Here is a 27854-nt window from a genome sequence, read left to right on the forward strand (position 1 = left end):
CTGAGTTGTTCAACACAAGTTTTCATGTTTACATCCCACTTTTATACATTCATATCCCAAAGCCGCTTGTCCCCCAAAAATACATTGCTATGTTTAAACACAAGACATTGATCAAAAGGACAGTGCAACTCTAGTTTAAGTGATGCTACGTATGCGTACAATTTCAGTCCATATTTATTGCCGTGTCTATTCTATTTCATTTTTCTTTTCCATTTTGTTCCTATGAAATGTGATGTTTCTGCAGATACCAGTTTTCTCAGAGGTCAAAAACAAAAAGGAGTCAGTCCAGATGCTTTCTTGTGAACAAGAACAAGAGGGTTTGCTTTTCTCATCCTTTTCTCAATAAGACAGACTGTAAATCAATCAACAGTGGCAGTTCATTTGAGCGTTGACGCACGCTCAAAGTGAATGGTACATTCTGATCTAATCCCTGTTTTCTTCTAAACTGTAATAAACTTCTCTACAACATCCACACACGCTCGCACACTCGCGCATCAGATTCTTCTTAAGCTTTGTCAATATGCCTACGCACGCACTTCCTTCCCATTAGCGATCAATAAATATAAGCAACAAAACATACAAAAATCAAGACAAAAATAACACTTTGTCCTCTCTTGAAATTATACTGAAATACAAAGAGAATGTTAGCAAGCAATTTGATTTTAAAGAAATAAATAATAATAAAATAAATTAAAAATAGCCAGACACACATTATTCAAAAACAGATGAGAATATTGCTAAATAAAATATTTTGAATGTGATTTAAAAAAAAAAACAAAAAAAAACATAAGAACAGACTAAAGTGTTGTCACTTCAGAGCAAGTTTAGTTTTACCTAGCAGCATACTTCAGTCATGTTTATGAGGTGCTACACTAGAATACCCCCACCAACACTATAATCAGACATAGATATCATATTTATAGATATATATATATATATATATATAAAAACATCAGTTATATTAGCATAGAAGTAGTACTTATAGAATAAGCTGTAGAAGTAGGAACATTAGAATCTGTACTTTTAAAGAATTTTCATCTTTAGGATCATCATAATTCATTCCTCTTCAGCGTTTGACAGTATGCAGAGTCTGTTGGTCGACTGACGGGGGGCTCGGATCGGGCCCCGGAGAAACGGAGCCAGTTCTGGAATGACGGTGATGAAGGATGTACGTGTGCGCATGTGTGTCGCCCCATGCAGGTATGTTTTGCATGTTAAGGTCGATGATCCCGGTGCGTGTAGGAATAGAAAGAAAAGATGCAGAGAGGCAGGTGTGTGAAAAGCGTGGATGAAGCATATGAAAGAGTAGGACGCATGTGAGAGGTACTCATTTTTTTCTCTTTTATATCTCACTCGTCATGTGTGATGTGTGCTTCAGTGTTTTTCAGATATCTACATATGGACAGGCTGTCATTCATGTGCTTGTGAGGGTAGTGTCTGCATGGTGTGTGCGCGTGTTTGTGTTTTCAGACGGAGATTGAGGCATTGATTGGTTCCCAAGTATTGTGTTTTACAGTGTTGTGATATTTCGTGTTTGTAACTGTGTGTGCGCGTGTACGTCTGCGTGCGGTTTCTAGGTGGTGTTGGCAGCGCTGGTCTCTGACTGGCTCTTGGTTGTGTTCTCTCTCTCTTGCAGGTTCTTCTGGTTTCTGCTGGCCTCGGTCAGACTCTGCAGCCGCCTCTCCTGCAGATCGTCCAAACTCCTCCACAGCTCAGCTCGCTCCCTCTCTTTCTTCAGCTCCCTACAGAGAGGAAAGACGGATGGGGAGGAGTGTTAAAACTGCATAAAAAGCTTTATGTGGAGATGAAAAGAAGATAAAAAGGATCAAAGTGTGGTAATCTAAATGCACATTTCCTGCCTAATTTTAGCCTAGTTTTATTACAAAAATAAAAAAGTCAAATAAATACAGAATAAAAATAAATAAAACATATTTTTTAACTTGTTATAACTTACTCTGAAATTCCGACTCTGATTCAGAAATTTTAGTATTATTATTTTTTGTTTTTTTTATATTTGCACCATAGAATTGGATTTTAGAGGCATTTTTATCTTTACCTATATTGTTTTTCTAACCATATACACACTCAAAAAAGATTTACACAATTTAATAGTAAAATTCTATCAAATTAAATTGAATAATCCTTATATATTTGAATTGAATAATTGATTCAGGATTGTTCAGTTATTTAATTAAAATACGCAAGTATTATTCAATTCAACTTGTTGGAATTTTTAATTTTTAAATACAAGAAAAAAAATAAAATATCAAATAAATACAGAATGAAAATAAATAAAAAATTCTGAAATTTTATTATTATTCTTACTAATATTATTTATTTTTTTAGAAACAATATTTGCACCCTAGAATTGTTTTTAGTAGCATTTTTACCTTTACCTATATTTTTTTTCTAACCATATACACAAAAAATTAATTTCAATTCAGTTTGATACAATTTTACTATTAATTAAATTGCGTAAATCTTATTAAAAAAACATTTAGCTCTAATTTATTTACGTTTAAATCAATTTAGTATGGCAACTTATCAATTTCAAGTTATTACATAATAATAACTTGATAAAGCGGTTTAAGTTATTCATGTAATATTTATATTATATTATATATTTACATGTAAGCCCCAGCTCTGGTAAATTTTTTAGCTTGACATGACTTTATTTTTTATTTGATGTAACCTTTCCTTTAAAAAAAAAAAAAAATCCAATTATTTTTTAACTTCTTTCATCCAACAACCTGGCTTCATTCTGGTATGAAATGGCCACTTTTTAGGTTACAACCTATGAAGTCTCGTCCCACACTTTTACAGGTGAAATATTTCAGAAATATATCTTATTACAGAGGCATAATAAGATGTAATTCTGTCTCATGTTGACTTCAGCACTGTCATGTACTCACTTCTGTTTCTCCACTTTGTAGGAGGCAGTGAGATCATCAAAAAGCTTGCTGTTCATCTCCATGAACGTCTTCAGCACATTGTAAATAAGAGAGATGATCGTCCTAAAAAACACAACAGAGAAATGTCTTAATTGATGTCAGTAGCATTAGCGTTATTAAAGAGTTTGTAGACGTATGTTAGGATGACACTGACTGGTTCCAGTGCTCTTTGGAAACTCTGTACAGCGTGCCAAAGACCAGAGGCAGGATGACCTGGCAGTTCTCCTCTATTAGACTCAGAATGTACTCATTATTCCAGAAATACAGAGCCCGCTCTGCAACCTAAGGCAGAATAAAGAGACAGAATGAGGAACCTGTACACAAACAGGTGCATGCATCACCTCCACGCTACAGGAAGACGTCTGACGAGCAGCGCCGGTGAACGACACAGTGTGGGAGGAATGTTCGAGTGTGAAAGAGGAAGCTGACCTGGAAATGAGGGCTGGAGATGCAGGCAGCAATCTGTTTGAATAGAGGCTCCTGCACACGGATAAACTGAGATGGTTCAATCACGTCCAGAATCTCCTCGATCTCCCCCAGGAACATCACCTGGGATCATGTGACAAAATCAGTGCATGGATTTCAAAACTCTTTCAGCAAAATGTAAATTAACAAATGTCAAAATTCATCAGCGACTATTAACGGCATTAACAAACAACACAACCTTCGGCATCTGCTTAAAATTTCTTAACATTAAATCATCTTTAGAAATGTAATTATTATTATTTGCACAATATTTGCAATATTTGCACCCTAGAATTGGTTTTCAGTGACATTTACCTGTATTGTTTTTCTAACACACACTCTAAAAAAGATAAATCTTTTTCGCACTTTGACATACCCTAACTGTCTTGAGTCTGAATACACAGAGTTCAAGGAGAGCAAGACGAGACGAGCGTTTGAGATTAAAAAGCATTTAAATTGTATTATTTTTATGAAAATAACTGATCGTTTCACTAGATAAGACCCTTCTTCCTCGGCTGGGATCGTTTACAACCGCATTTGTGATCGTTTGAAGCTGCATTTAAACTACATTTTGGAATTTCAAAATCGGGGCACCATATCAGTCCATTATATGAAGAAAATACTGAAATGTTTAACTCAAAAAACATAATTTCTTATGAATGAAGAAAGAAAGACATGAACATCTTAAATGACAAGGGAGTGAGTACATTATCTGTACATTTTTGTTCTGGAAGTGGACTTCTCCATTAAATTGCATAAACCTTGTCTTAAAAATGTACTAAAACACCAGTTTTAGTGTAACTTATGGAATATTTTAATAACTATTACTATTTTGAATTAGCTTTAATTTTCATATTTTATTTTATTATCAATTTTTGTATTTTACAGTTCACATTAATTTTATTTAGTTAAGTAATATTTCGTTGTGTGCTTTTGTCATTTTTAGTTTTTCTATGTACCTTTAATTTATTTTAGTTCAGTTTTAGTTTTAGTAGTTTTAGTACAGCAGCTTGTCAAGCTTAAGTTATTATGTAATAACTTAATAATTAAAAATAATAGCTTGATGACAACGTCATAATTCAACACTCAACATTTCAAACACTGGTCTATTACATATACAGTATTAGTTTGTCACTAGTAATTGTCACTAGCCTGGTTTCCATTCATGTGATGATTTATTTTATTTTATTTTTTTAATGAATTCACTTTGCAACTTGGAAGAAGATATTGCTGTTTTCCAAACAGGTGTTCTGTAATTAAATAGAATGTAAAATTACAATAAATAAATGGGGCTGCAATATTTGTGATATAGCACAGTGTGATTATGAAATCAAAAGCGGCACTTTAATTACATAACTGGTCTGATGCACTGTGTTTCAAAATTATTATATTTATCGTATATTTGTCAATATTATAACTATCAAATATTCATTTTATATTTTACAGTACAAGTGTAACTTACTAGAGTTAAAACTTTTTTATGATTATTATTATTATTTTAGGAATAATATTGAATTGGTTTTCAGTGGCATTTTTACCTTTACTACTGTTATTTTAGTGTAACTTAATATTTGAATAATTATTAATATTTTGAACTAGCTTTCATTTTTATAATTTTTATTTTTATAATTACTTTTAAATTTCATATTAATTTTGTTTAGTTAAGTAAAGTTTTTTCTTTTATCAGCATCAGAGAACTGTGAATTAATTTAATAAAATTAAGTACAAATATTTACTTAATATATTAGGGGATGAATATTTTTTGTCTAAGGGGTTCGACTGACAAAAAAGTTTGGCAACCCTTGTCTGAGAGGTATTCAATGCTTTTCTCACCTCTTTTTGAGTGCATGTTTTAGGCCAGTATCTCAGCAGCCCCCTGATGATCTAATAAAGGGCAGAAAACAGACAAATGAATAACACAATCATCTTTTATTGTATAATAATATAATAGTATTAGTAGCAATTCTGACATAATCAAATTAGACTTACATGTTCTGTAACTGTGGCATCCTTCTCCATGAATTGCACCACACAGTAAGCCAGCTACATGAAAGGAGGACAAAAAAAGATTAATAAAGTCACTCACAGGTTTTCTACACGCTATAGGTGTCACTTCAAAGGTTTATTGATTTTAGCTGCAGATGCGTCTGATTAAAGGGTATGAAAGAGAGTGTGTGTGTGTTTGTGGAGTTGTTGGTCAGTGCAGCCATGCTTTAGGGGGACTGTTCATCGATTATAGCGCAAGCACACTCTTTCACTGTGAGAAAAAGATTACAGCCCTTATCTGCCTTTCATGGTTTGATCTGAAGCACTGAGTTAACTTCACAAATAAACCATTCCTCTAATCAAGATCCTAAACGCCACCACATGGCTTTATCATCACTCTGTCAGCACAAGTTTCTGCAGCGGTCAATGAACTGTGATGCATGTCTATACTGAACAAAACATATGCAGGTTCCAATAATATAGGTGTAACTGATAGCTGTGTCAACAAACGCTTTTCTGGATTTATGGAGAACAGTTCTACATGAAGCATGATGTGTAGCGTGTGATATTTTTTCACTACAGCAATAGTAAACCTGCGGTATACACTGGTTAGATATAGCGAGTAGTTATATAGCACAGTTATATAGGCTTTATGGTATTTTTTTCAGAAATGTCAATTTAATTGAGTTTTAATAGGGAGATTCCCCTGGATGAACCTTGGGTTATTTTCCTGTTAAATGTGCTGTTCCTTGCGAGCAACACATCAGACATCTTCTTAGTGGCGGAGCTTGGCTTTTCGGTACATTATGTGGGTGTAAGTGAGAAAGCCTGGGTTGGGTGCAATCTCTAGAAATTGGATAAAGTCCATATCAACTAACTGCAAAAAAAGAGATCAATTGGAAATTCAACAAACATTAAATTAAATATAATCAAATCAAAATCAAATCAAATTTTGAAATGTGTGTCAAAACCCAGCCCTAATTATTTTGTAATACTTTTTTAAGTAAATTATAATAATTTGGTTGGATTTAGTACATATATGAAAATTTCAAATTTAATAAATATAAACATAATGGTTTAGTACCGTCAAACGCTTAACTGTTATTAATCGCATCCAAAATAAAAGTTTTTGTTTATATATGTGCATGTACTGTGTATATTTATTATGTATATACATAAATGCACACACATGCATGTATATATTTAAGAAAATGTGTTAAGTTTATATATTAAAAATAATTATATATAGCATCCATTATATGAATATAAATTCATATTTTCAAAATATATACTGTATTCGTGTGTATTTATATATACACATAAATATACACACATATATTACGTCAACAAAAACTTTTTTTGGATGCGATTAATCGTGATTAATGATTTGACAGCACTAATTTTAGTACATAAAAACAAAAATTATGTAGATATAGCTAAGTTTATACATTCAAAAATGCAGAAACTGCTGCTGGGGTGTAGAAATCCATGAATCGGTGCTCTTTGGATGCGGGACTCTTTTGTAACATCAAAATACTCCTAAATCCAAAGCACTCGAATAATGTGAAAAAATATAAAAAGCCTTTATTAAAACGCTTAAAAACAAGGGTGCAGTTGGCGCCGATAGCCTTGTGGGCAGTGTGCTGACATGCAGCGCCGTTGTGCTACGGGCGTCCCGAGTTCGAATCCTGGCTCAAGGACCTTTCCTGATCCCACCCCCTTCTCTCTCTCCCACTTTGCATCCTGTCCTGTATCTATCCTATCAGCAAAAAGGCCAAAAAAACCAAGGGTGCAGAGATGTGTTGTTTTTAAAACTTTAAACCCGTGTAAATAAAAGGTTTTTATATTTTTTTTACATTATTCAAGTGCCTTGGATTTTGACGTTATAGTTTAAATTTTAGGAAGTGAATCCTGTTCATGAAGATCATATTTGTCCACACCTCTCAAACAGTTCATGTTAGATATATACACGGAATAAATGTATCACGTGTTTAAAGTAACAAAAAAATCTGGTCTTCAATACAATATGAACCAACTCAATAGGTTTAAAGTGATTTGAGCATAATCAATTACAGACTCATCTTTTTAAGAAAGCAACTGGTTTCAAGAAGAACCACTGAAACTCTGCATAACTAAATGATGACATCCTATTCTGCGCACACATGCTGCATTTATTTCCAGATTAATATATTCCCTAAAGAGGGGAGACGCACAAAGCACCTGAGCCTCAGAGATTACAGGCAAAAGAGTGAGAAAAGGATGTTTTTCCAAAGGGAGGTGACACAAATGTGTGTGTGTGCACACATGTGATATGGTCACGAGTGAGTGTGTGTGCTTTTTGTTACCACGGAAGCCCTTCTGCACCGTTGCCTGGGTGAGCGGTTAGGGTGGTGATGGTGTGTGTGTGTGTCTACTCTGGAAGGGCTGATGTCACATAAAACCTCTGTCTTTCCCCTGGGGGCAAAATCACTGTTAACTCCTTTTTTTCTCTCTCTTATTCTTTTCCAAATGAGAACATCATAATTATCCTCTTAGTTCTCAGTCTATGTAGTGCTTTACAAAAGGGTTCAGATGTTTATCTTGTGAGGTTATGTTTATGTGCATGTGTCTGAATCTATGTAGAAGGTAATGGAAGCTTATTATGGCCTCAGAGTAAAAGAAATGAAGAAAAATATACGTTAAAATTATTTTGCATTATTTCTTGTTATATCTCACAAATGCCGCTTGATATATCACAGTCATAACTTTGTATTTCACAACTGCAACCTTGTCAATTATAATAACGACTTTATATCACAACTGCATCTTATTTCTTCATAACTGTGACATCATATTTCACAGTTCCAATTTTATAGCTCACAATTGTGACCTTCTTTAGTATCATTTTGAATTACATAATTGTTTAATCTCACAATTACCTCATTTTTAAAAAATAACAAGCCAAAACAGGCTTCCATATGTGTATGTGTGCATATGTGTGTATATGCCTTCATATGTTTTGTCTACCTGAGAACCAACCATAAACGGTAAATTACAGTCCAAAGTAAACCTAAGATTAAATCTCACCACTTTACAAGGCTTTGGTATCTTTTAGCACAAGATAAAAATCCCATACCCAAGAGACACCTCAGTGAAAATATATCCCCTGGTGTCATTCAGTAGTTTGAGGCTCAATAGGGACTAAGCTCTGATCATCCAGTATAAATCCCCCAGACTTAACTCAACCCCTCACCATTAGTTCCTGTGCAAACAAATAAAATAGTAACCAAATCACAACAGCCACAGGTTACACGGAAGTCAAAAGAATCACTGCAATGAACACTTAATGCTGGTGACAAAACAAGTTACAAAAATAGAGCTCGGTATTTAGCCTTTCATCTCACTAAGAGCTCTCCAGAAACGTGTGATGTTCTGAAGAAGCCTTGAGGGAAGTGTGATTAAGGATTTGGCTGCGCTGTGCTTCTGTTTCTATGGAAGCTACATAAAATAAGTCTGGCCACCCGAAGACATTCCCTGGGAGAGCTCTATAGGCCCCTGTGGCAAGTAGGCAGTATAAACAGCCCGGAGTGTGGCCACTGAATTATGGATGGAGTGATATTGACAAGGGAAAGGACGAGTGTAGGAATGTAGGACAAGCACTTTCAGAATACACACACACACTTATAGACATACACAAACAGGCAGTATTAACATTACAAAAGCACTTTTCAGGCAAACATGCTATTAATATATATATTAATCTATTGAAAGACTGTGTACAACACAGTTCAAACGTTTGGGGTCAGTTAGATCTTTATGCTTACAGTGAAAAACAGCATTATTTTGTAATGTTATTACAATTATTATTGCGCTGCTTAATTTTTTTGTGAAATACATTGCCCTCCAAAAGTTTGGAAACACCCCTGGCAAACTGTGGTTTTGGACAATATCAGCATAAATCCTTATTTTTTGGTGCAAAGACATTAAAGTAACTTGACATTATCATTAAAGACCAGCAATAATAATTTTCATTTTGATTACATAATAATGGTAATATACACATGTCAAAGTCAGACACGCCCCTTTGCCAGTTGTGATGCCTGGTTACTGGTTTAAACTTGGCCCAGGTTTTTAAAAGACATTAGGGTCAGCTCACCTTAATAGCTTCAACAGTTGATTGCCAATTAAGTTTAGAATACAATGAATTTAGGCCCAGATTATGCAGAGCTGTAATAGCTGCTAATGGTGGATATTTTGATGAATTGAAAATTTAAGATTGCAAAAGTATCACAAATTAAAAAGGATTCATGCCAATATTGTCCAAAACCCCACTTTTGTAGGGCGTTTCCAAAATTTTGGAGGGCAGTGTATTTTATTCTTTGATGAATATAAAGTTAAAAAGAACAGCTTTTGTTTTTTGGGTAACACTTTATTTTGATAGACTACTTTAGACATTCTACTAACAGTAAGTAACTTTGCAACTGCATGTCAACTAATCATTAGAGTATTAGTCGACTGTCTGCTTAATATCTTCTAACACTCTTCTAAACTTTGCAAGTATATGTCAACTTATTCTACTAACCCTAAACCTAACCTAACAGTCTGCTCTGAGAGTTAGTAGACATGTAATTGCAAATTAATGAGAATTAGTTGATATGTAGTTGCAAAGTTACTTATAGTTTGTAGAATGTCTAAAAAAAGTGGACTATCAAAATAAAGTGTAACCATTTTTTGAAACAGTAATTTCTTTTAACAAAGCAAAAGTGATTAATGTGACCTTAATGAATAAAGTATTAAATTTCCTGATAATTTACTCACCACCTTGTCATCCAAGATGTTCATGTATTTTATTCCTCAGAAATTAAGAAATGAAGGAAAACATTCCAGGTGGGGGGATCAACAGGCTGAAGGTCCAAACTGCAAATCTAGTGAAACGATCAGTCATTTTTTAAAAAAAAATATATATATATTTTAACCACAAATGCTCATCTTGCACTAGCTCACCTTACGCATTACATAGTCATGTTGGAAAGGTCATGTGTGATTAGGGCTGCCCTCAACTAAAGATTTTTCTGGTTGACTAGTAGCCGTTCATTTTAAGCATTAGTCTACTACTAGTCGCACATTTATTAATAAATCATATAAATCATAATAATGAGACTTTAATTGCCTACATAGCCTAATAAGTGCTCAAGCGCATGCAAAAAAAGCTTGCCACAGCACACCGGCAGATATAATAATTCTGAATGTGTCAGGGAAAACAGCAAGTAGACTGCATTAACGTTTTAATAATTTATTGATATACTAGTGCTTTGTTTTTGGTTTAAGAGATTAAGTCAGCGACACTGACTCGTCATCTCTGCAGTAGTGATGTGCCTGCATGTTTCATACGGATTACATAATCTCAGAATATTTGTTTTTCATTTGAATTGGTTTATTTAAAAGCAGACATTTCACTCTAGATATATTTTTCATTCTGTAAGGCAAGTCTACACAGAGTTTCGAAGCGACTCGTCCAAGTTTACAGAGTCCGAGACGGCAGAAAGCGCATCTTGTTTGCTTTGATTATTTTACAAAAGCGCATGATTTGTTGTTATTCTGAGTGCTCACAAATAGTCATTACAAATTCGAAAGATGTATTACTCTCATCTGTATGACCAAAAATTATGGAGTATTTTAAGAGCAAGTGACCGCACCGGCGCCTCCGTCTGTCATATAGTGAGTGCGCTAATGTTCAGCTTCCACGCTCCGCACACTTCAACACTTCAATAGCACATATTTTTCAAGGTTAACATTAGATTGAGAGGCCTTGTAAAGTTACTACTACATACACCTTTCAGATGAAAAGCCATATTTTAGATCAATGAATGATAGGTGAGCGTATGGATGTCACTGCCTGATGTACTGTATTACCACACAGACCAACCGCTAACGATCTGTCCATCACAGACTGCGTGATTTTTTGTGCAAGAAAGCGTTAAAAAAAAAATTTTGGTCGACCAAGTCTCTTCTCGACAACTAACGATCAATCATCTATTAGAAGGGCAGCCCTACACGTAGGCGGAAGTACCAACCCAATGTTGACAAAACGAATGTGCAAAGAAAGTCAAACGCCCTTTACAAAAAAGGTAAAACAATGATGCTGGATGATTTTAAAGTTGGATGAGAAAATAAGATGTTTTTCGCCCTACCCCACCTTTTTTGAACCGGAGTACACAGATGAAGAACTAACCAAAAGTAACTAAAAGTAATTATGTAATTGTGTGAAGTCATAGACGTGCATTGCAGAGCTAGTGCAAGCATTTGTGGTTAAAAAGCACAAACATTTTAAATGACAGATCGTTTCACTAGATAAAATAATGCTTAATGCTTAATGCTCATTTGGAATTGTGTAGAGCTTTAAAGCTGCACTGAAACTGCAATTTGGACCTTCAACCTGTTGATCCCCATTGAAGTCCACTATACAGAGAAAAATCCTGGAATTTTTTCCTCAAAAATCTTCATTTCTTTTCAACTAAAAAAAAGACATGATCTTAGATGACATGGGGGTGAGTAAATTATCAGGAAATTTTAATTCAGGAGTGAATTAATTATTGCATTTAATCTTACTGACCCCAGTCATTTGAACATATGTATGTGTAAACAGTCAGCCATACACACACATTTATACACACACAGGCAAATAAGTTCAGACTTTCATACAGTGGCCCCAAAATGTCCAAAATGATTTGCGGTCACTGAAAACGTCTTAAAGAAATATCAAACTAAGTGAAATCAGCATAAAAGAATATATATCATTTTTATCTGTCAGTTTTAGGGGATGTATGAAGTCATTTCTGCTCACGATTACAGTTTAAAAGACATAATAACATTAACCATTAGTTTAGAACGACATTACAGTGAGTAAATGATAGTTGTTTGAACTCTCTAAGTGTCCACTTTGTACACGTTTTGGGGCCACTGGATTCAACGTTAGTATTTAGCACCCCCTTGTGGTATGCTACCCCATTGCAGTCCATTAATTAACAACATCAGATCTGTATGTGTATCCCAGTGTGAGTGCGTCTGGGCGTCTGGCTCTAACCTGCGCATGAAAAATGGAGAGAGACTTGGCAGTGTGCAGGGGGATCAGGACCCTCACCAGGAACTGCTTATGCTCTGATTTGAGAGGCAGAGCAAAGCCATTTATGATACTGGAAAAAGGAGAGGAGAGGAGAGGAAAGGAGAGGAGAGGAGAGGAGTGAGTTGTAGGCGGAAAAGAGAAAAGGGAGAATAAACAGGATTAGTATCAGTCGTCCTGATGATGCTCTGTACACTCATTTGCCACATTATTGTTCATCAGCTAATCCCCCGCTAAACCCCCCCCCCCCCTCATCCTTCCTCTCTTTCTGAGTGTCTCCTCCTCTCTTCCTCTCATTTCCTTAGTTTTATCTTTGTTCTTCTACTCAGGCTGTTCCTCCCATTGCTTAACTGTTATTTAATTCCATTCCATCCATACTGTCTGTCTCTGTCTCTGTTACCATCCACCCTTTTCTTCTTCGCTCTTTAGCATTTACATATTCAATCTCTCTCTCTAATTCTTGCCTGTCTCTCCCTCAGTTGCATTCTTTCTATTTCCATTTGTTTACTTTGTTTATCTGACTTCATGTGGCAAAAAATACATATTTATCTGGCCAAAATCAATTTGAAATGCACTGTAAACAAAACAGCATGGTTCAGTGAAATATTATCTAAATTAAAAAGATTTTTTATTTTTAAAATTGACAATGCTAAAACATATTTCTGACATAATTAAAATGAAAAAGTTATATTTAAATATAATCCATTTCCAACCATATATTTAAAAAAATATATTAAAAGAACATAAAATGCATCTTTTTCTGCATGGGACCCATCTTTTCTCACTCTAATTCTACAGCTCTCTCTCTCTCTCCCTCATTCTCTCTTCAGTAGTGATCAGAGAGATGTGTGGGTGGGAGGCACTATAAATACTACTGGCATCAACCTGAATTTAGACCTCCATCCCCAACACTCTGACTCATGCCTCCCCCTGGTTGTCTCTCTCTTCCCCTGTTTCTCTCTGTCAAAGGTTTGCTTTGTTTATGCTATTAAACACATCGAGAAACAGGCACCATTTTGTGTGCACTGAACCCAATATGCAAAGCAGCACTGGTTTCGCTGAGAACATGGCTGTGAATTATATGGCTGGACACGCTGAGGATGGGAAACATGACTGCGGAACACGCGGCAGGTACATGCAGCAAGCGCTAATGTCGGAGGTCTCTGCTAAGTGTCTGAATCACCGGCTCACACACCATAAAGCATCTCTCCAGTTATCTGCTGCCACATTAAGTTACGTAACACTATAATTTACTCATTTAAGATTATAGTACAAATGTCAAAAGATATTATATGTACCTCATACAATGAATAAACCAGAGGGATCTACCTTATAATCTTCACATTTGCATTTGGTTGGTTTATAAACATCATCCGATCTGATTTCTAACGCACACTTAGTGGCAGTTTGAAAGAGTATCTACCTTCCCAAAATTTCCAGAAGTTCAGCAACTCCATTGAAACGCTCAGTTTCGTAGATGAACCTGCAGAGTTTAAAAATAGATAAAGTGACATTTTTAAGACTAACAAAAAGCAGCCACTGGCTGTGAAATATCAATACTGCTCATGCGTTTTGTCTGCATGACTGACCTGAGGAAGATGTTGTTGATCTGTTTGCGGATGTAGGCCCTCAAGCCCAGAAGTTTGCCATAGACGCGGTGTAGAATAGTCTTCAGATATTCTCTCTCTCTGGGATCCTCACTGTCAAACAACTCCAGCAGCTACACACACACACACACAGAGTCAGCCCTTTGCACTTTATTAAAAGCACTACGCATGAATATTTATAATTGGTGCGAGCATATTCAGAAATACTAACAGTCCAACATGGAGGTTAGATTGCCTATTGGGTATTTTAGAAATACTGTGATTGGATTATGATAAATTTAAATTTAAATTTTTAAAAACCTATATTGCTGCTCTAAAATAAAAAGGCTAAAAGAAATAAAAACATAACAGCACAGGTAAATGTTCAACAGGGTGTGCCAACCTTCCCTGGTTGTCTAGTGGTTAGGATTCTGCGCTCTCACCGCCGCGGCCCGGGTTTGATTCTCGGTCAGGGAACACTCTTTGGGGGCAGCCGCGGCCTTAACGGTTAGGGTATCGAGCTTGTAACCGAAAGGTTGTGGGTTTGAGTCCCAGGTCTGGCAGGGATTGAAGGTGGTGGGAGAGAATAACCAGCGCACTCTCCACCCTCAATGCCATGACTGAGGTGAGTCCCCTGGGCAAGGCATGGAACCCCAACTGCTCCCCGGGAGCCACAGCAATAGCAATATGGCTGCCCACTTCTCTGGATGTGTGTTCATGGTGTGTGTGCGTGTTTGTTTGTTCACTACTCACTACTGTGTGTGTGCACTTGGATGGGTTAAATTCCGAATATGGGTCACCATACTAAGCCTCACTTCACGTCCTTTCCTTTCCTTTCCTTTCCTTTCAAAACTACAAGCTAACTATGTTTTTCTCTATGCCTTGTCCACTTTATCTGCCCATATTCATTCACACAGTTTCATTATGTATTGATTTTATTTACTATATAATAAAGAAAAATGCATAATTATATATATTTATACAACAGTTTTGGTCTTCGAATCTGATTGGCTGAAAGGAGTGCAATATTGTAGTGATATCGGAACTCCAACCATATCACTGTTTGTATCACTTAGCTCACTGTATTTCTCACAGCAAGTGTCATTGCGGATGCCCAAATCCACTATAATTTTATAAATAATGCTGTTTTTGTGTCATGGAATGTAGTTTTAAGAGTTTTTTAGGCAAGAATGTAGTTGTTTAGACTTCAGATATGTGGTTTGTTAATAAAAATAACATCTTTTTGAAAATTTGCTTAGATTTTTTTCGAAGATGTGAGTTTCAGGGCGTTAGCTGCCGTTCAGCGCTCATGAACCCACCCAGAGCAGCCTGTTCCAGTTCTTCTGGAATTTGCCGCTGGCTCTGATGTCTCTGTAGTGGTTAAACATGAGATACAATTCATTTGGGGTAAATTTAACAGGCAGTCTTTGGTCTCATTAATTTATTATTTGTTCCAGAGCAAAAAGTTTTGGCTAAGGGGAATATCTCATCACGTTATATTTTATGTAACTTCAATGTTGTATATCAGAACGCTGCCTTTGTACTGTTGACTGAATTGACTATAGCAACTTTTATTGTGACCACTGTTGTTTATTAAATATTATTGTTTATAAATAATATTTGATATAAATAATAGTAGTATTTAATAATGGTATTTAGTATTGAAAAATTGTATGTGTGTTCATGATTTTAGTTATATTATTACGCCATTACGCCATTAGATGTTTTTATGAGTGACTCAGCAGTAAAGACTTTAATATTGAAAGAGACTGAAACAGTATTGTAAACAAGAACGTTATTTTTACTTTAAACAACACACTGTAAGGCACAGCCAACAAATGCACTGAGCAGTGCTGTCATCGGAAATCACCCTTAACAGATCAAAGGATAGTACAACAAAGACGCCTATCGCTTTCCTCAGCAAACATTCAAACTAATGTTTTATTCCGAATATGAGACTGAGCTGAAGAATGAATGCTGTGTCAGATGCAGGTAATCACACTTGCTCAGTCCCTCTCTCTCTCATAATACTCTACTCTACATAATACAGTGAGCTTTTAATACAGTAGGGTCATTCCATGAAATTGGTGCCTTTCAATCAATATTATTTGAATATCCATGAAATGAAGACACAGACTTAAAATTACAAGAAATTGTATTGTGCCATCTCAGGCTATGTAATTTACTATTTTATGACTATTTTCGACCTCATGTTTTGGTATTTTTGTCAACCCTGTTACCGACATAAGCGCTACTAGATACTATAGTGTAATTAGAATTCATATGCCACTGAATGATATAGGCATTAGCTCAATAATATACCGAGGGTGACCTTTAAAATGTTTGAATTTTACACAGACAATTTTTAAAAACAGGGCCAAACCTAATCAATGTCATCCCTGTTATAAACGTTTTTCCTGAACGCGGAAGTCATGCCTGACTTTCAACTTGAAAAATGCTTTGCATTTACGGTCTCAAGTGTTTCTAGTTGAATTAGCACATATTCCGATCTGATAATCTAATGTTAAACCTAGTAAAATACTGTTAAAAAGCACATGGCTCCATAGTGCCATCATTTTGCAATGTCGCAATGACCGTCATTTGTCAGTGCCTCACTCCTCAAAGTTTAATAAGTGTGTAAATGACACAGAGCTGCCGATGTTAGAAACAGATGGAAGCTATATGAATGGGTTCCTATGGAAACCAAAATGGAAGAGCATCCAATCGGAGGTTAGAATTTGTAATGGCAGTGCTCATCATTTACTCAGGAAAAAGGTCTATACCCCCATGTCAAAACCTGTTACTCTAAAAAGTTGACAGTAACAGGTTTAACAATTTCAAACAAATTTGCTAATTGCTAGCTTATAGTCAAGTTCACAAAAGGACGTATTGTACACTTTTAAATAATTTTACTTGTAGATAATGATAATATTATACGTAAGAAATAATTGTTTAAATTTAGATTTAAAAATGGTAACAGGACTGACATTGCATGATGGCCGCCCTTGTCACACCCCTGTGGACTGTTTTCTTTGGTTTTCCCCTCTGTATGCCCTTATTTGGTCTTTCCTGTTCCGTTTTCAATCATGACGTCGTTATGTAAGTCATTCCTAAAGTCTAAAGTCTGTTTCGTTGTGTTGCATGTGGATTCCCTGCTGTTCCTGTTTCTAGTATAGATTATTTCAATAAAAGTTTATGTTCCTGAGCTCCTCGTCCCAACTCATCATTCCCGCACACGATGCCCGTGACAGCCCTTAGTCACGCCTCATAAATCATCAAAAAAAGAACATTATAGAGGAGTGAAAGAAACATTCTTATGTATTGCAATTCTGGTTAAGAGATGATGTAGCATCCAAGAAGTTATGTCACTTGAATGTACATTATTTTACAAGGGTTTTTTAATGAGGGTAACAGGACTGACATGAAATCAGGGGACACCAATAAAATGATTTATATTTTATAGAAAAAAATGCATACTTATGCCAAAAACATTGCTTAACAATGAGACTTTATTTAGAAAAAAATATGCAAATGCTCTGTACCTGTAGAACGAACTTCTGGTCCACGTAGCGCTTGGCAAGAGAAGGCTGGAAATCTGGACTCTCAAGAAAGCGTAAAAAGAATTCATACACCAACTAGATAAAAAAAAAAAAAAGGATAGGAGAGAAAAAGAGGAAAATGGGACCGGAGCTGGGACACAAGCTATAAAAATCTCATAATGATTTCTCACCCCATGGTGTCAGAATATGTGTTAGTGTGTTTGTGTATTTAAGAACTTGAGAATGTACATGTACCTGTAAGTGAGGCCAGGAGGCTTCCAGAGCTGGCTCATCCTCCTCTGGGTCAAACTCAGGGTTCTCGCTGGGTGGGAGAGTTCGAAAAATGTTCACTGAGATCTACAAGAAGAAGAGGGGTTGAAAGGTTGTGTTTAACTAAATCATTGAAATAAGACCATTGTTTTCACATAACAAATGATAAAAAAAATCAGCATTGTTTTTTCTATGCAACTTAGACTCATTATAGATTTCACAGAAGCTCATCGCTTTTTGCTTTGCACAACTGTGCATCAGCTAAATGGAATTTCATTTTAAAAGATGTTTGTGTACATTTTCTATTGATCGGCGCAACAGTAACACATTGTTACCTGATTTGCATAATACCTCTAGTAAACGAGGGGCTAAAACCAACACGACGCAACAGCATATGCAAATAAACTGTATTATCAGAAGGCGCAAATTCATTCTTTGTGAATTCCCCGCTTTGTCTTTCACATCAAAATATAAAAGGGCCAGTTAACAAAAATCAATTGCTTTCCAATTAAGGTGTTTTTGTATTTCAGCTACATACTGTACAGGGCTAATGTAGCTAAACACAAGGAAACCTAAATGCTTCTAAGTCTCTAAGTGCACTTTAGAGCATTGGAGATCCTGTGCATCCCTCAATGATTTATCTCCCCCTGCCTCCTCTGCTCTTTTATCAAATCCCATCCTACTCCATCACTTTTTCTCTATTTCGCGATTCATCTCACCATCTTAATAGCCTCTGGGTACAGGGGTTCGATGAGGACTCCGCGACTGGTGGCCACACTCTCCACAAGCTCGTTCAGCGCAGCACGTTTGATCTCTTTCCCCTTCAGGTCGGCGACACAGTCCAGGAAGTCAAAAAGCACACAACACTGCTGCAGCTTCTTACAGAACAAGTCATGAAGTTCTGCCACTGGAGCATCTGTGGGGCAGAAAGATAAGGAGATGTAATCAAGTATGCAAATATATAATATACATAATTACATTGCACATTTACAATTTACTATGATTTTAATAATGCTAATAAACCTGGCATTGCACACTACACTTAAAAATAAATGTCCTATAGTGGCATCTATGGTTACACTCTAAAAAATGGTGGGTTATTTTTTTAACCCAAATGCTGGGTTCAGCTTGTTGGGTCATTTTATTAGGTTGTTTTTAACATTTTTACCCAGGTGCTGGGTTATGTTTTAACCCAAATGTTAATTTTAACTTGTTGGGTCATTTCATTGGGTTATTTTTTATATTTTTTAACCAGGTGCTGGGTAGTTTTCTGTAAGCTGCTGGGTCATTTTTAACACTGGGTTATTTTTTTCTTTTATTAATTTCTTTTCTTTACTGTGCTGTAAATTGTATTATTTTACGCATCGCAACATAAGGACGAGATGTCAGTCAGCTGCATCAGCAGCAGACACTTCGCATGATGGAAACATCTTTTGCCTTGCATTAAGTAAATGGATTGTATTTGTTGTAGTACTGAATTTAATTTAATTTGATGTTAAAATATGTTCTCTAATGTCAGTACTGTTTGTTTATGAGCAGGTTTTGGAGTCAGACACGGCATCTTTCAGCTATGAGTGAAACGCAAGGAACTTCGCAGTTACCCAGGTGAACAGCAGCCCATCACCGGCTCAGATTTTGGTGACACACCGGCACGAGAATTAGCACTATTATTAAAATGAAAATGCTACTTTTAAATGTTACATGTTTTATGTCCAAAATGCTTGTTAAACGAGTTTAAATGTATGTAATATTGTAAACTACGCTGTGTTCACCCAAATAAATTCACTTTGTCTTGTATTTTGTTCATGTGTTCATGTGTTTTTGCTTAATAAACATATTTCATATTTTGATTATTGCTGTTGCCTCTAGTAATTCTGTGTGTGTTTTTATAAGTTCCAGTCCACTTTAAGCCAGCAATATAGTAATTTTTAACAATAGTTGACTTAAATAAAATAACCCAGCATGTTTGATAAAAACATCAAACCCCTAAGACCGTAGTTCATCTTCAGAACACAAATTAAGACATTTTTCATGAAATCCAAGAGCTTTCTGACCTTGTGAAGACAGCAAAGGAACTGACACGTTCAAGGCCCAGAAAGGTAAAAACTATTTTTATAGCTTCTTTAAATTATGGTTGAACCACTGATTTCACATGGACTATATTAACAATGTCCTTACTACCTTTCTAGGCCACAAACGTGTCATTTGCATTGTTGCTGTCTATGCAGGGTCAGAAAGCTCTTGGATTTCATCAATTTGTGTTCCAAAGACGAACAAAGGTCTTACAGGTTTGGAACAACATAAGGATGAGTAATTAGTGACAACTTTGAATTTTGGGTTAACTAACCCTTTAAAGGTTCTTCATGGAACCATCAATCCCAATAAAGAACCGCTATTTTTAAAATTGTATGTGCCCACATGGCACAATTACATTAAAGATTGTTGGAGTTACACAGACACTTGGATCTATAGAGTATATTAATGCAGATTTCTTGAAGTTGATGGACGGGATGCTAATGAGAAATGAGTGGAGGCGTCTGGTGCTAACAGGATTAGCGAGTGCTATCTTTAACCCCGCGCTGTCTCGCCCCTCTGTGGACGCAGCGCCTTGAGTCACAATAACCATGACAATCCACTCCATTCATCTAAAAACTCAACACAACTTATATACCCTACTGTTCTGTACTTTAATATGTGAATCACTCTCTTTTTCTTTAGCCTCAGCATAGCACTTTGTACAATTACTCTCCATTAAAAATGGATTAGTCTTAACAGTCTGCAACAGCTAGACTCCAACCAAATGGGCCGGAGTGCAGCAGGTTAGGTCAAAGGAGACAGACAGAATAAATAATAAACAGAAACTGCAAATAAAGAGAGGGATGTGATGAAAAAGGTGGTTATGTAATGACGTGTGTTTGTTTGTAGTCAAAGGGAAGCATAGGGTGCAGGAGAGCATGACACAGCCACAACCGTCAGAACAGAAAAAAACTAAATTGTCCAGGGAAAAGTGTGAGAGAGGAAGAAGGCGGAGACAAAAGGAACTGGAGATGCACAGCGAATGGGAGGAAGAGCAAAGATGAGTGTATGAATGAAATTTGAATTTGAAATGAACTTATATCATGGAATGAATGTGAAAACTATACTGACTTATGCAAAGAAATAGCAACAATGTCATGTTTGAGATTAAATATCATTCCGGTTATACCAGTTGTCGCTCTACTAAATGTGCTGTAATGTACATGCAAAGCTGCTAAATATAGAGCAGCCAATAAGCAACAGTGGGGCATAGAGAGAGAGAGAGAGAGAGAGAGAGAGAGAGAGAGAGAGAGAGAGAGAGAGAGAGAGAAAGAGAGAGACAGAGATGCATGCTAGGGGAAGAAAACAGTGCAGAGAGAGCAGGAGAGATGATGTCATCCCTCTACCCTGTTCGTCTCCTCATGATCTCCTTTTACCCCTCCTCTCCATCCTTCTCTCACTCTCATTCTCTCTGTGGGTCTCTTTCTGTGGCAGTGTGATTTTAATGAGGAAACTCTTTCTGGTTAAAGAGGTATTATTGTGTTTGGGTGGCTGTTGAGATCCTGTATTTTTTTTAACCACTAAAACCCATAAAAGAGCAGAGCAAAAATACTGCACAGCAAAACAGGAACCTTGAACTGCCACGTTTCACATGAGTTTTTTTGGTGATGTGGAATGATGTAGGCAAATTAGGAATTCCACTGAAACTGAACTCGGTACAGGAAGTTATAATATAAAACCAATAAATATGTACAATGCTAAAATATCTTTCAAATTAAAGCTATTAATTAATCTCTATGGTTAAATCATGACTTAATATATTATATCACAAGTATATTTATCAAAAGAAAATAGTTTTATTAAGCAATGCAATATAATAAACTAATAATCAAATATACAGAATGGTTGAATATGTAAATATGAATATGAATAGAACTACTACCATTCAAAATTTGGCGGTCAGAAATATATCTGACCAAAAAGACAGTAAAAACTTTTACAGTACTAAAACTATTTCATATAAATGCTGTTCTTTTGAACTTTCTATTTATTAAAGAAACAAAAACGAAACACTGTTTTCACAAAAATATTAAGCAGCACAACAGTTTTCATAGATAATATTAGAAAATGTTTTAGGCACCAAATCAGCATATTAGAATGATTTTAGAAGGATATTAGAAGAATTTGGATAATAAGGATATTAGAAGGATCATTTTGAAGGATATTAGAAGGATTTTGTAAATTACGTTTTAAAATATTTGTGACCCTGGACCACAAAACCAGTCATATGGGTACATTTTTTTGTAATTAGCTGAATAAATAAGCTTTCCATTGATGTATGGTTTGTTAAGATAGGACAATATTTGGTCAAGATGCAACTGTTTGAATATCTGTAATCTGAGGGTGCCAAAACAAATCTAAACTTTAAGGAAGTCACCTTAAAAATTGTCCAAATGAAGTTCTTAGCAATGCATATTATTAATCAAAAATTAAGTTTCAATATATTTACGGTAGAAACTTTACAAAATATCTTTATGGAACATAATATTTACTTAATACTCTAATGATTTTTGGCAATTGTTTGCTAATGCTGCAAATATACCCGCGCTACTTATGACTGGTTTTGTGGTCCAGGGTCATATAATATAACAGAAAACAGTTATTTAAAATGTTGGTAATACTTAATGAATACATTACTATGAATGCAAAATTATTATATAAATAAATGCAGTCTAGGTGAGCATAAAACAAATAATTTTACAGGTCCCAAATTATATATATATTTATATATATAATTCTTTACATTTCTATGGACAAGGATAAATCTGGCTCATCCAATCTTGTTCTCAACAATAGTTCTCACTCAGTACAGTGTTCTTCCACTTACAGCCTCACATGCTTATCCACTTCACTCTCTCTCTCTCTTTCTCTAATGCTCTTTTTCTCTTCCCTGTCTCTATAATCACTCACTCCCTCTTTTATTCTCTCCCTCTTCCTCTCTTGCCCTCTTTATTGATCGGAGGAGGCCAGAGAGGGAGCAGGCCTTCTGTGTACTGTAACCTAACACCAGCCCTGACCAGCTGGACCCTGCAGGAAGAAGCAGGCAGATATATACCCACCCCGAAAAAAAATCACTTTATTCAACAGAGACATATTTGTTACCCTGAAATAATGATTCACAACTATAGTCCGTGAATACAGCAACCATCATACTCCAAGATGATTGCTAATAGATTTTCAACGCTGTCCTAGCCCAAAACACTCATTTCTGTTTCACTTATGAATTTGGGAAACTGAAGACAGAGAGCTCTGAGCTGCCCATTGTCCATGTGGAAGACACTCCAGCACCCTCCAGCACTGGCAGCTATTTACAGAGACACACGCTCACAAACTCACGAGGACTAGTAGTGAAGTCGCTCCAGAGGCTTAAGTAGAAAAAAATAACACAAATGAACTAGAAGAGCAGAATTCGAATGTCTACAATTGAGGATAAGCACCACCAATGGCTCACACCATTAACACACCTACAGCCTTTTTCGATAACTAATAACCCAGACTAGCAAACCTGCCAGTGTTGGCCATATTTTTGGCCAGTCAACCAATTAAAGATTCAGGTCATGTTTTGGACTGAGCGTCTCAGCTGTTTTCCTCACTTTCCCTCTATTGCACACAGATCTCACAGGTAAATTCAGAGACCAAACAAACACTCACAGGTTCTGTGTCAGGTGGTGTTTGTCATGCTCTGCTAAGCTAATCTTGTGTTTTAAAAGCATTAAATATGTCACATCTAAATACACTGTACCATTAATGGAGCTTAAATATGTAGCAGGTACAAAAAAGCATCTCTTTTTAGCACACTGAAAGTAGACCTTTGGCAATCTGTGTAATACTAATTGCCATTCTAATAGGTGTTCAGATGTTGTGATCATTAAAGAAGAGGCTTCACTTTATTTTTGCTATAAGGGAGATAATAATCATTATTGTTAACCAGAAATAGAATTAAGAAGATCCCAAAACTGAGACTGATCAAAACCTACCTTAAGTTCCATTGACAGTTAACAGCCTATTTTTACATGGCTAGCATTTGTCAGTGTTCTGATGATATTTAACATTAAACTGATGCTTTGTGAGGTATTATTAAACACAATATCACATGCAACAGAATTGTGCATTTTATACAGTTATTGGCCACGAAATAAACCAGAGCTAAATTAACCTATAGCGAGTCATAGGGTTAAAATTAAATACATTATACTTAGTAAGAAGAAATTAGATGTTGATTTACTCCCGTCTCTGTAACATGCGAATGACTAAAAACAGGTCAGTTGGGTGGATAAGCAGGACAGAGGCTCAGTCCGGACCCCCTGTGACATACCAACTGGCAGCACACCCTCAGCTGGAGTGTGTCATGAAAACTAGTCCCACTAAACCCAACTTCACTGGAAATGTTGCTCAGATGATTCCCATATTAGACTAAGTGAATCATATTCTGCTGAAGTGTGAATCATGAAGTCGTGCACAAACTTGAAAACCCTATGAAACTAAGTGCCATACATGTGGGGATAACACTACATCTGTGTATTCTTTGTGAAAAATCTCAGCTTTATAGCTACTCTGAAAATTAGGTGCTATGCATCTCTAATGTATTATTTAGGCGCTCTCTCTCTAGCTGTTTTGCCTAAGCTTTCTACGATTCGTGTCACAAAATGATATCCTGCCTATACTTATATAAATGAATGGATTACGATTAAATTACCCCTAATGTCAATATAGTAACTTCCCAGCCACTTCCCGGTCTGTGGCTTACAGTTTCTCCATCACTTCAGGTTGATGGCCAAAATGAGCTCATGGAAGTGGAACTATTAAAGTCTTCTGACTGAGTATGCTTTTAACCACAAAGCTTCCTAAACTAACAAAGTACTTGGCAGTGACTACGACAAGCCAACAGACGCCACTGGAGAAAACACTGCATTCAAAAAATTACTTTTTAATTACATTGTTTAAAATGAGGTAATGCAATACAATTCCTACTTAATTTCATGCCATGCAAAACACTTACATTTGTAAAACAGAGGTATACTCTGTTTTTGCGTTGGACTACATTAATAACTTATGTTGTCATTAACTAAACTGGACACTGAATTTCTGATTCCAGGCAAACTTTAGACTAGATTGTTGACTAGAAATGGTAACTTTTTTTTTGTTTTTGAGACAAATTCTAGGTAATGTTGCTTTACTTAATGAACAATTACTATGCAAATCACACTGCAATGAGTAATCTCTTCTTTCCTGCACTTGTCAACATCCTACATTATGTCATACGAAACGTTACACTGCCATAGCTGGCTAGTACTGCTAAATATTCGTTTAAAATTTGTGGATACATCAAATCTTTTTGGGTTGGGTTTCTGCTGCACAACACAAGGTGTCTGAGTTGAGTTGAATTTGATGTTACAATAAGCACTTTCCAAAATATATAACCAATATGTGACCCTGGTCCACAAAATTATTCTTAAGTAGCATGGGTATATTCGTAGCAAAATCCAACAATACATTGTATAGGTCAAAATTATCTATTTTTCTTTTATGCCAAAAAACATTAGAATATTAAGTAAAGATCATGTTCCATGAAGATATTTTGTACTTTTTTTTTTTTTTTTTTTTGCACCTTCAGATTGTATCTCGGCCAAATATTGTCCTGTCCTAACAAACCATACATCAATAGAAAGCTTATTTATTCATCTTGTGTTGTATAAATCTCAATTTAGTTCAGCCAAAACTCTGAATCTTTTAGTTTTTATATAGCCTACTTTTGATGGTATTATTAAAGGGAATTCTGCTGAGTCTAGCTGTGCTGCTCACTGAGGAGTACTCAAAAGATTTAGTTACATTTGGAGTCCTTATGGAGGTACCATGACATCTCTCAAGGATGCTCAAGAAGACACTGAGTTCATAACCACCAAAATGGCTGTAATAGCCTATTCCAGTATCAGGGGATTCACTGTCATTCTCATTATTTCCTAACTAGCATGCCACTAAAAACAAACCACCTCACGTCCCACTTAAAGGAACCTACCTTTAAGTAAGGGCAGCGGCGTGAGCTCCACCTGGGAGCTCTGATAGCGGAACTGTGAGGAGCTATGGGACCGTCGCTGCCGGGCACGGCGCATCGAGCGGCGGGGGAAGCCGTCTACCTTCTCCGCGCTCGGCACAGAGAAGCCCGTGGTCGGCGATGATGGGCTCGACGGAGGTAGCTTCGTAGGGGTCTCCATCGCTGCAAAGGTGGTGCTCGGCAGAAGATCGTTCGAGGAAGGAAGCCAACGGCTAGAGCAGGCTCCTAAAGCCTTGTTATTCAGTCAAAAAATATTTTTTCTTGGATTGTTAAAAAGCAAAATCAACAAGATGTAATCGACTAAAGACAGAAGTTATCTAACCCGATCAAAAAATGTAGACAGAGGGATGGAGGTGTAAAAGCTATCGGTGTTCAATTTGACGCGTCTCTCGCTCGTGTTACATTAAACCCCCCCAAAAAACGAGATTAGATTTGGAAATAAGCACAAGGGTGAATGTAATTGTCTATATGTTCATGAAGAGATATTAAGGTGAACATACATTTCTATAATAAAGACATCTCTGCCGTACTGTCGTCATCAGAAAGTCATCGGCCTAAATTTGGTCTTTATTTAAATATTTATAGGCTTGAGGCATAAATCGGTACCGTATTAAAACTCGGACGTAATAAGCATTTTACCCAGAGATCATGGGCCAAATCAATCCATGTTGAAAAACAAACGGCCGATTAAAATCCTGTCATTTATCTCCTCCACACAGGTACAAATGCATCACTTATTAATTAAAGGTTATCGTCATATTACCAGTCACCAGCTCTGCGCCTTAAGTCCTTTTCAGAGCCTTCCAGCGTCCCCCTATTAAATCCGTTACTGTACAGTCGGTTCGGTTCGGTCAGATCCACACAGGGCGGGGATGAACCGATTCAAACGTGCCTACATGTGTAGAGCATCACGGCGGCCGCTGCAGCACTGATACCCCCTTCTACCTCCTTCCCTCAAACACAAGAAACCGCTGTTCAGTTACTTCTGTATCACAAGGACATTGACACCCTCGCCGATTTTCTCCGTCGCCGCTGATTGCTCGTGTTTTTTCCCCCGTTTCTTTATTTCCCAGCAGTCAGTGTCGGTCGTTGTCTTCAGGTGGTGCAAGTAGATGTATATGCTACACACTGCGGATGACGCTCACGCGCTCTTATTTATTTATTTACTCCGCGTACATTTACGCGACCCTCTTCTAGACGTCGCGATGTTACAGCTATAACGTTGACTTTATTTACCGTTTCAGTGACTAAATATATGCTATTTGTTTTTATTTCATCCGTATCTTTATCAGACAGCTGTCTTCTACCTCAGCCTCTATCCCTTCTCCTCCCTCTGTCCCTCCCTCACTGGCTGACACAGTCTGTGTTAGCCGCTGTGTTTTGGGACTGTCAGGTTGGCCATTGTTCTTGCTTCATTCGTTCATTATTCCGCGCGCTCGCCCGTCGCTGTATCCGCTGATTTTTGTTCGATCCGTCGCTAACTACGAGTTTTGTGATATCAGTCGAACAACGACGTGCTGCTGACCTACCTAAAGATTACTGAATGTGATGCTGAACGTTATGGGCGTTTTGCCTATCGAGAGACCATCCTCAACTGCTGTACCGCCGAGAAAGACTGAGTGCTCTTGATATGGCTTGTTTTACAGGAATGTTCTCCTAGGATTCATTCATGCACCTGTTCTTAAGCGTTTATGAGTCAACAACAAAAACGAACGTTTAAAAAATAATTTTAAAAATCTTACGTTCTTAAAAAGTTTATATACAATTGATATATTAATGATGTTAAAAAATGTAAAAATAATAATAATAATAATAATAATAAATACTTGA

At 36.4% G+C, this 27854-nt stretch overlaps 1 protein-coding gene across 1 annotated transcript; it reads right to left on the bottom strand.

Moving 5' to 3' along the window:
* On the bottom strand, positions 1–27636 carry ppp2r5b (protein phosphatase 2, regulatory subunit B', beta). Its single transcript, XM_051115270.1, has 14 exons — positions 26788–27636; positions 25989–26256; positions 18616–18812; positions 17882–17983; positions 17630–17722; positions 14091–14221; positions 13925–13984; positions 12466–12574; positions 5406–5459; positions 5250–5300; positions 3381–3500; positions 3106–3233; positions 2913–3014; positions 1–1742 (listed from the first exon to the last, which is right to left on the bottom strand). The coding sequence occupies exons 2-14, from the start codon at positions 26182–26184 to the stop codon at positions 1574–1576; spliced, it is 1512 nt and encodes a 503-aa protein (XP_050971227.1). The 5' UTR covers positions 26185–26256; positions 26788–27636; the 3' UTR covers positions 1–1573.
* Between the last annotated feature and the right edge of the window lie 218 nt (positions 27637–27854).

This window comes from Labeo rohita, chromosome 7 (genome assembly GCF_022985175.1).
Source record: "Labeo rohita strain BAU-BD-2019 chromosome 7, IGBB_LRoh.1.0, whole genome shotgun sequence".
In the NCBI taxonomy this organism is placed as follows: Eukaryota; Metazoa; Chordata; class Actinopteri; order Cypriniformes; family Cyprinidae; genus Labeo; species Labeo rohita.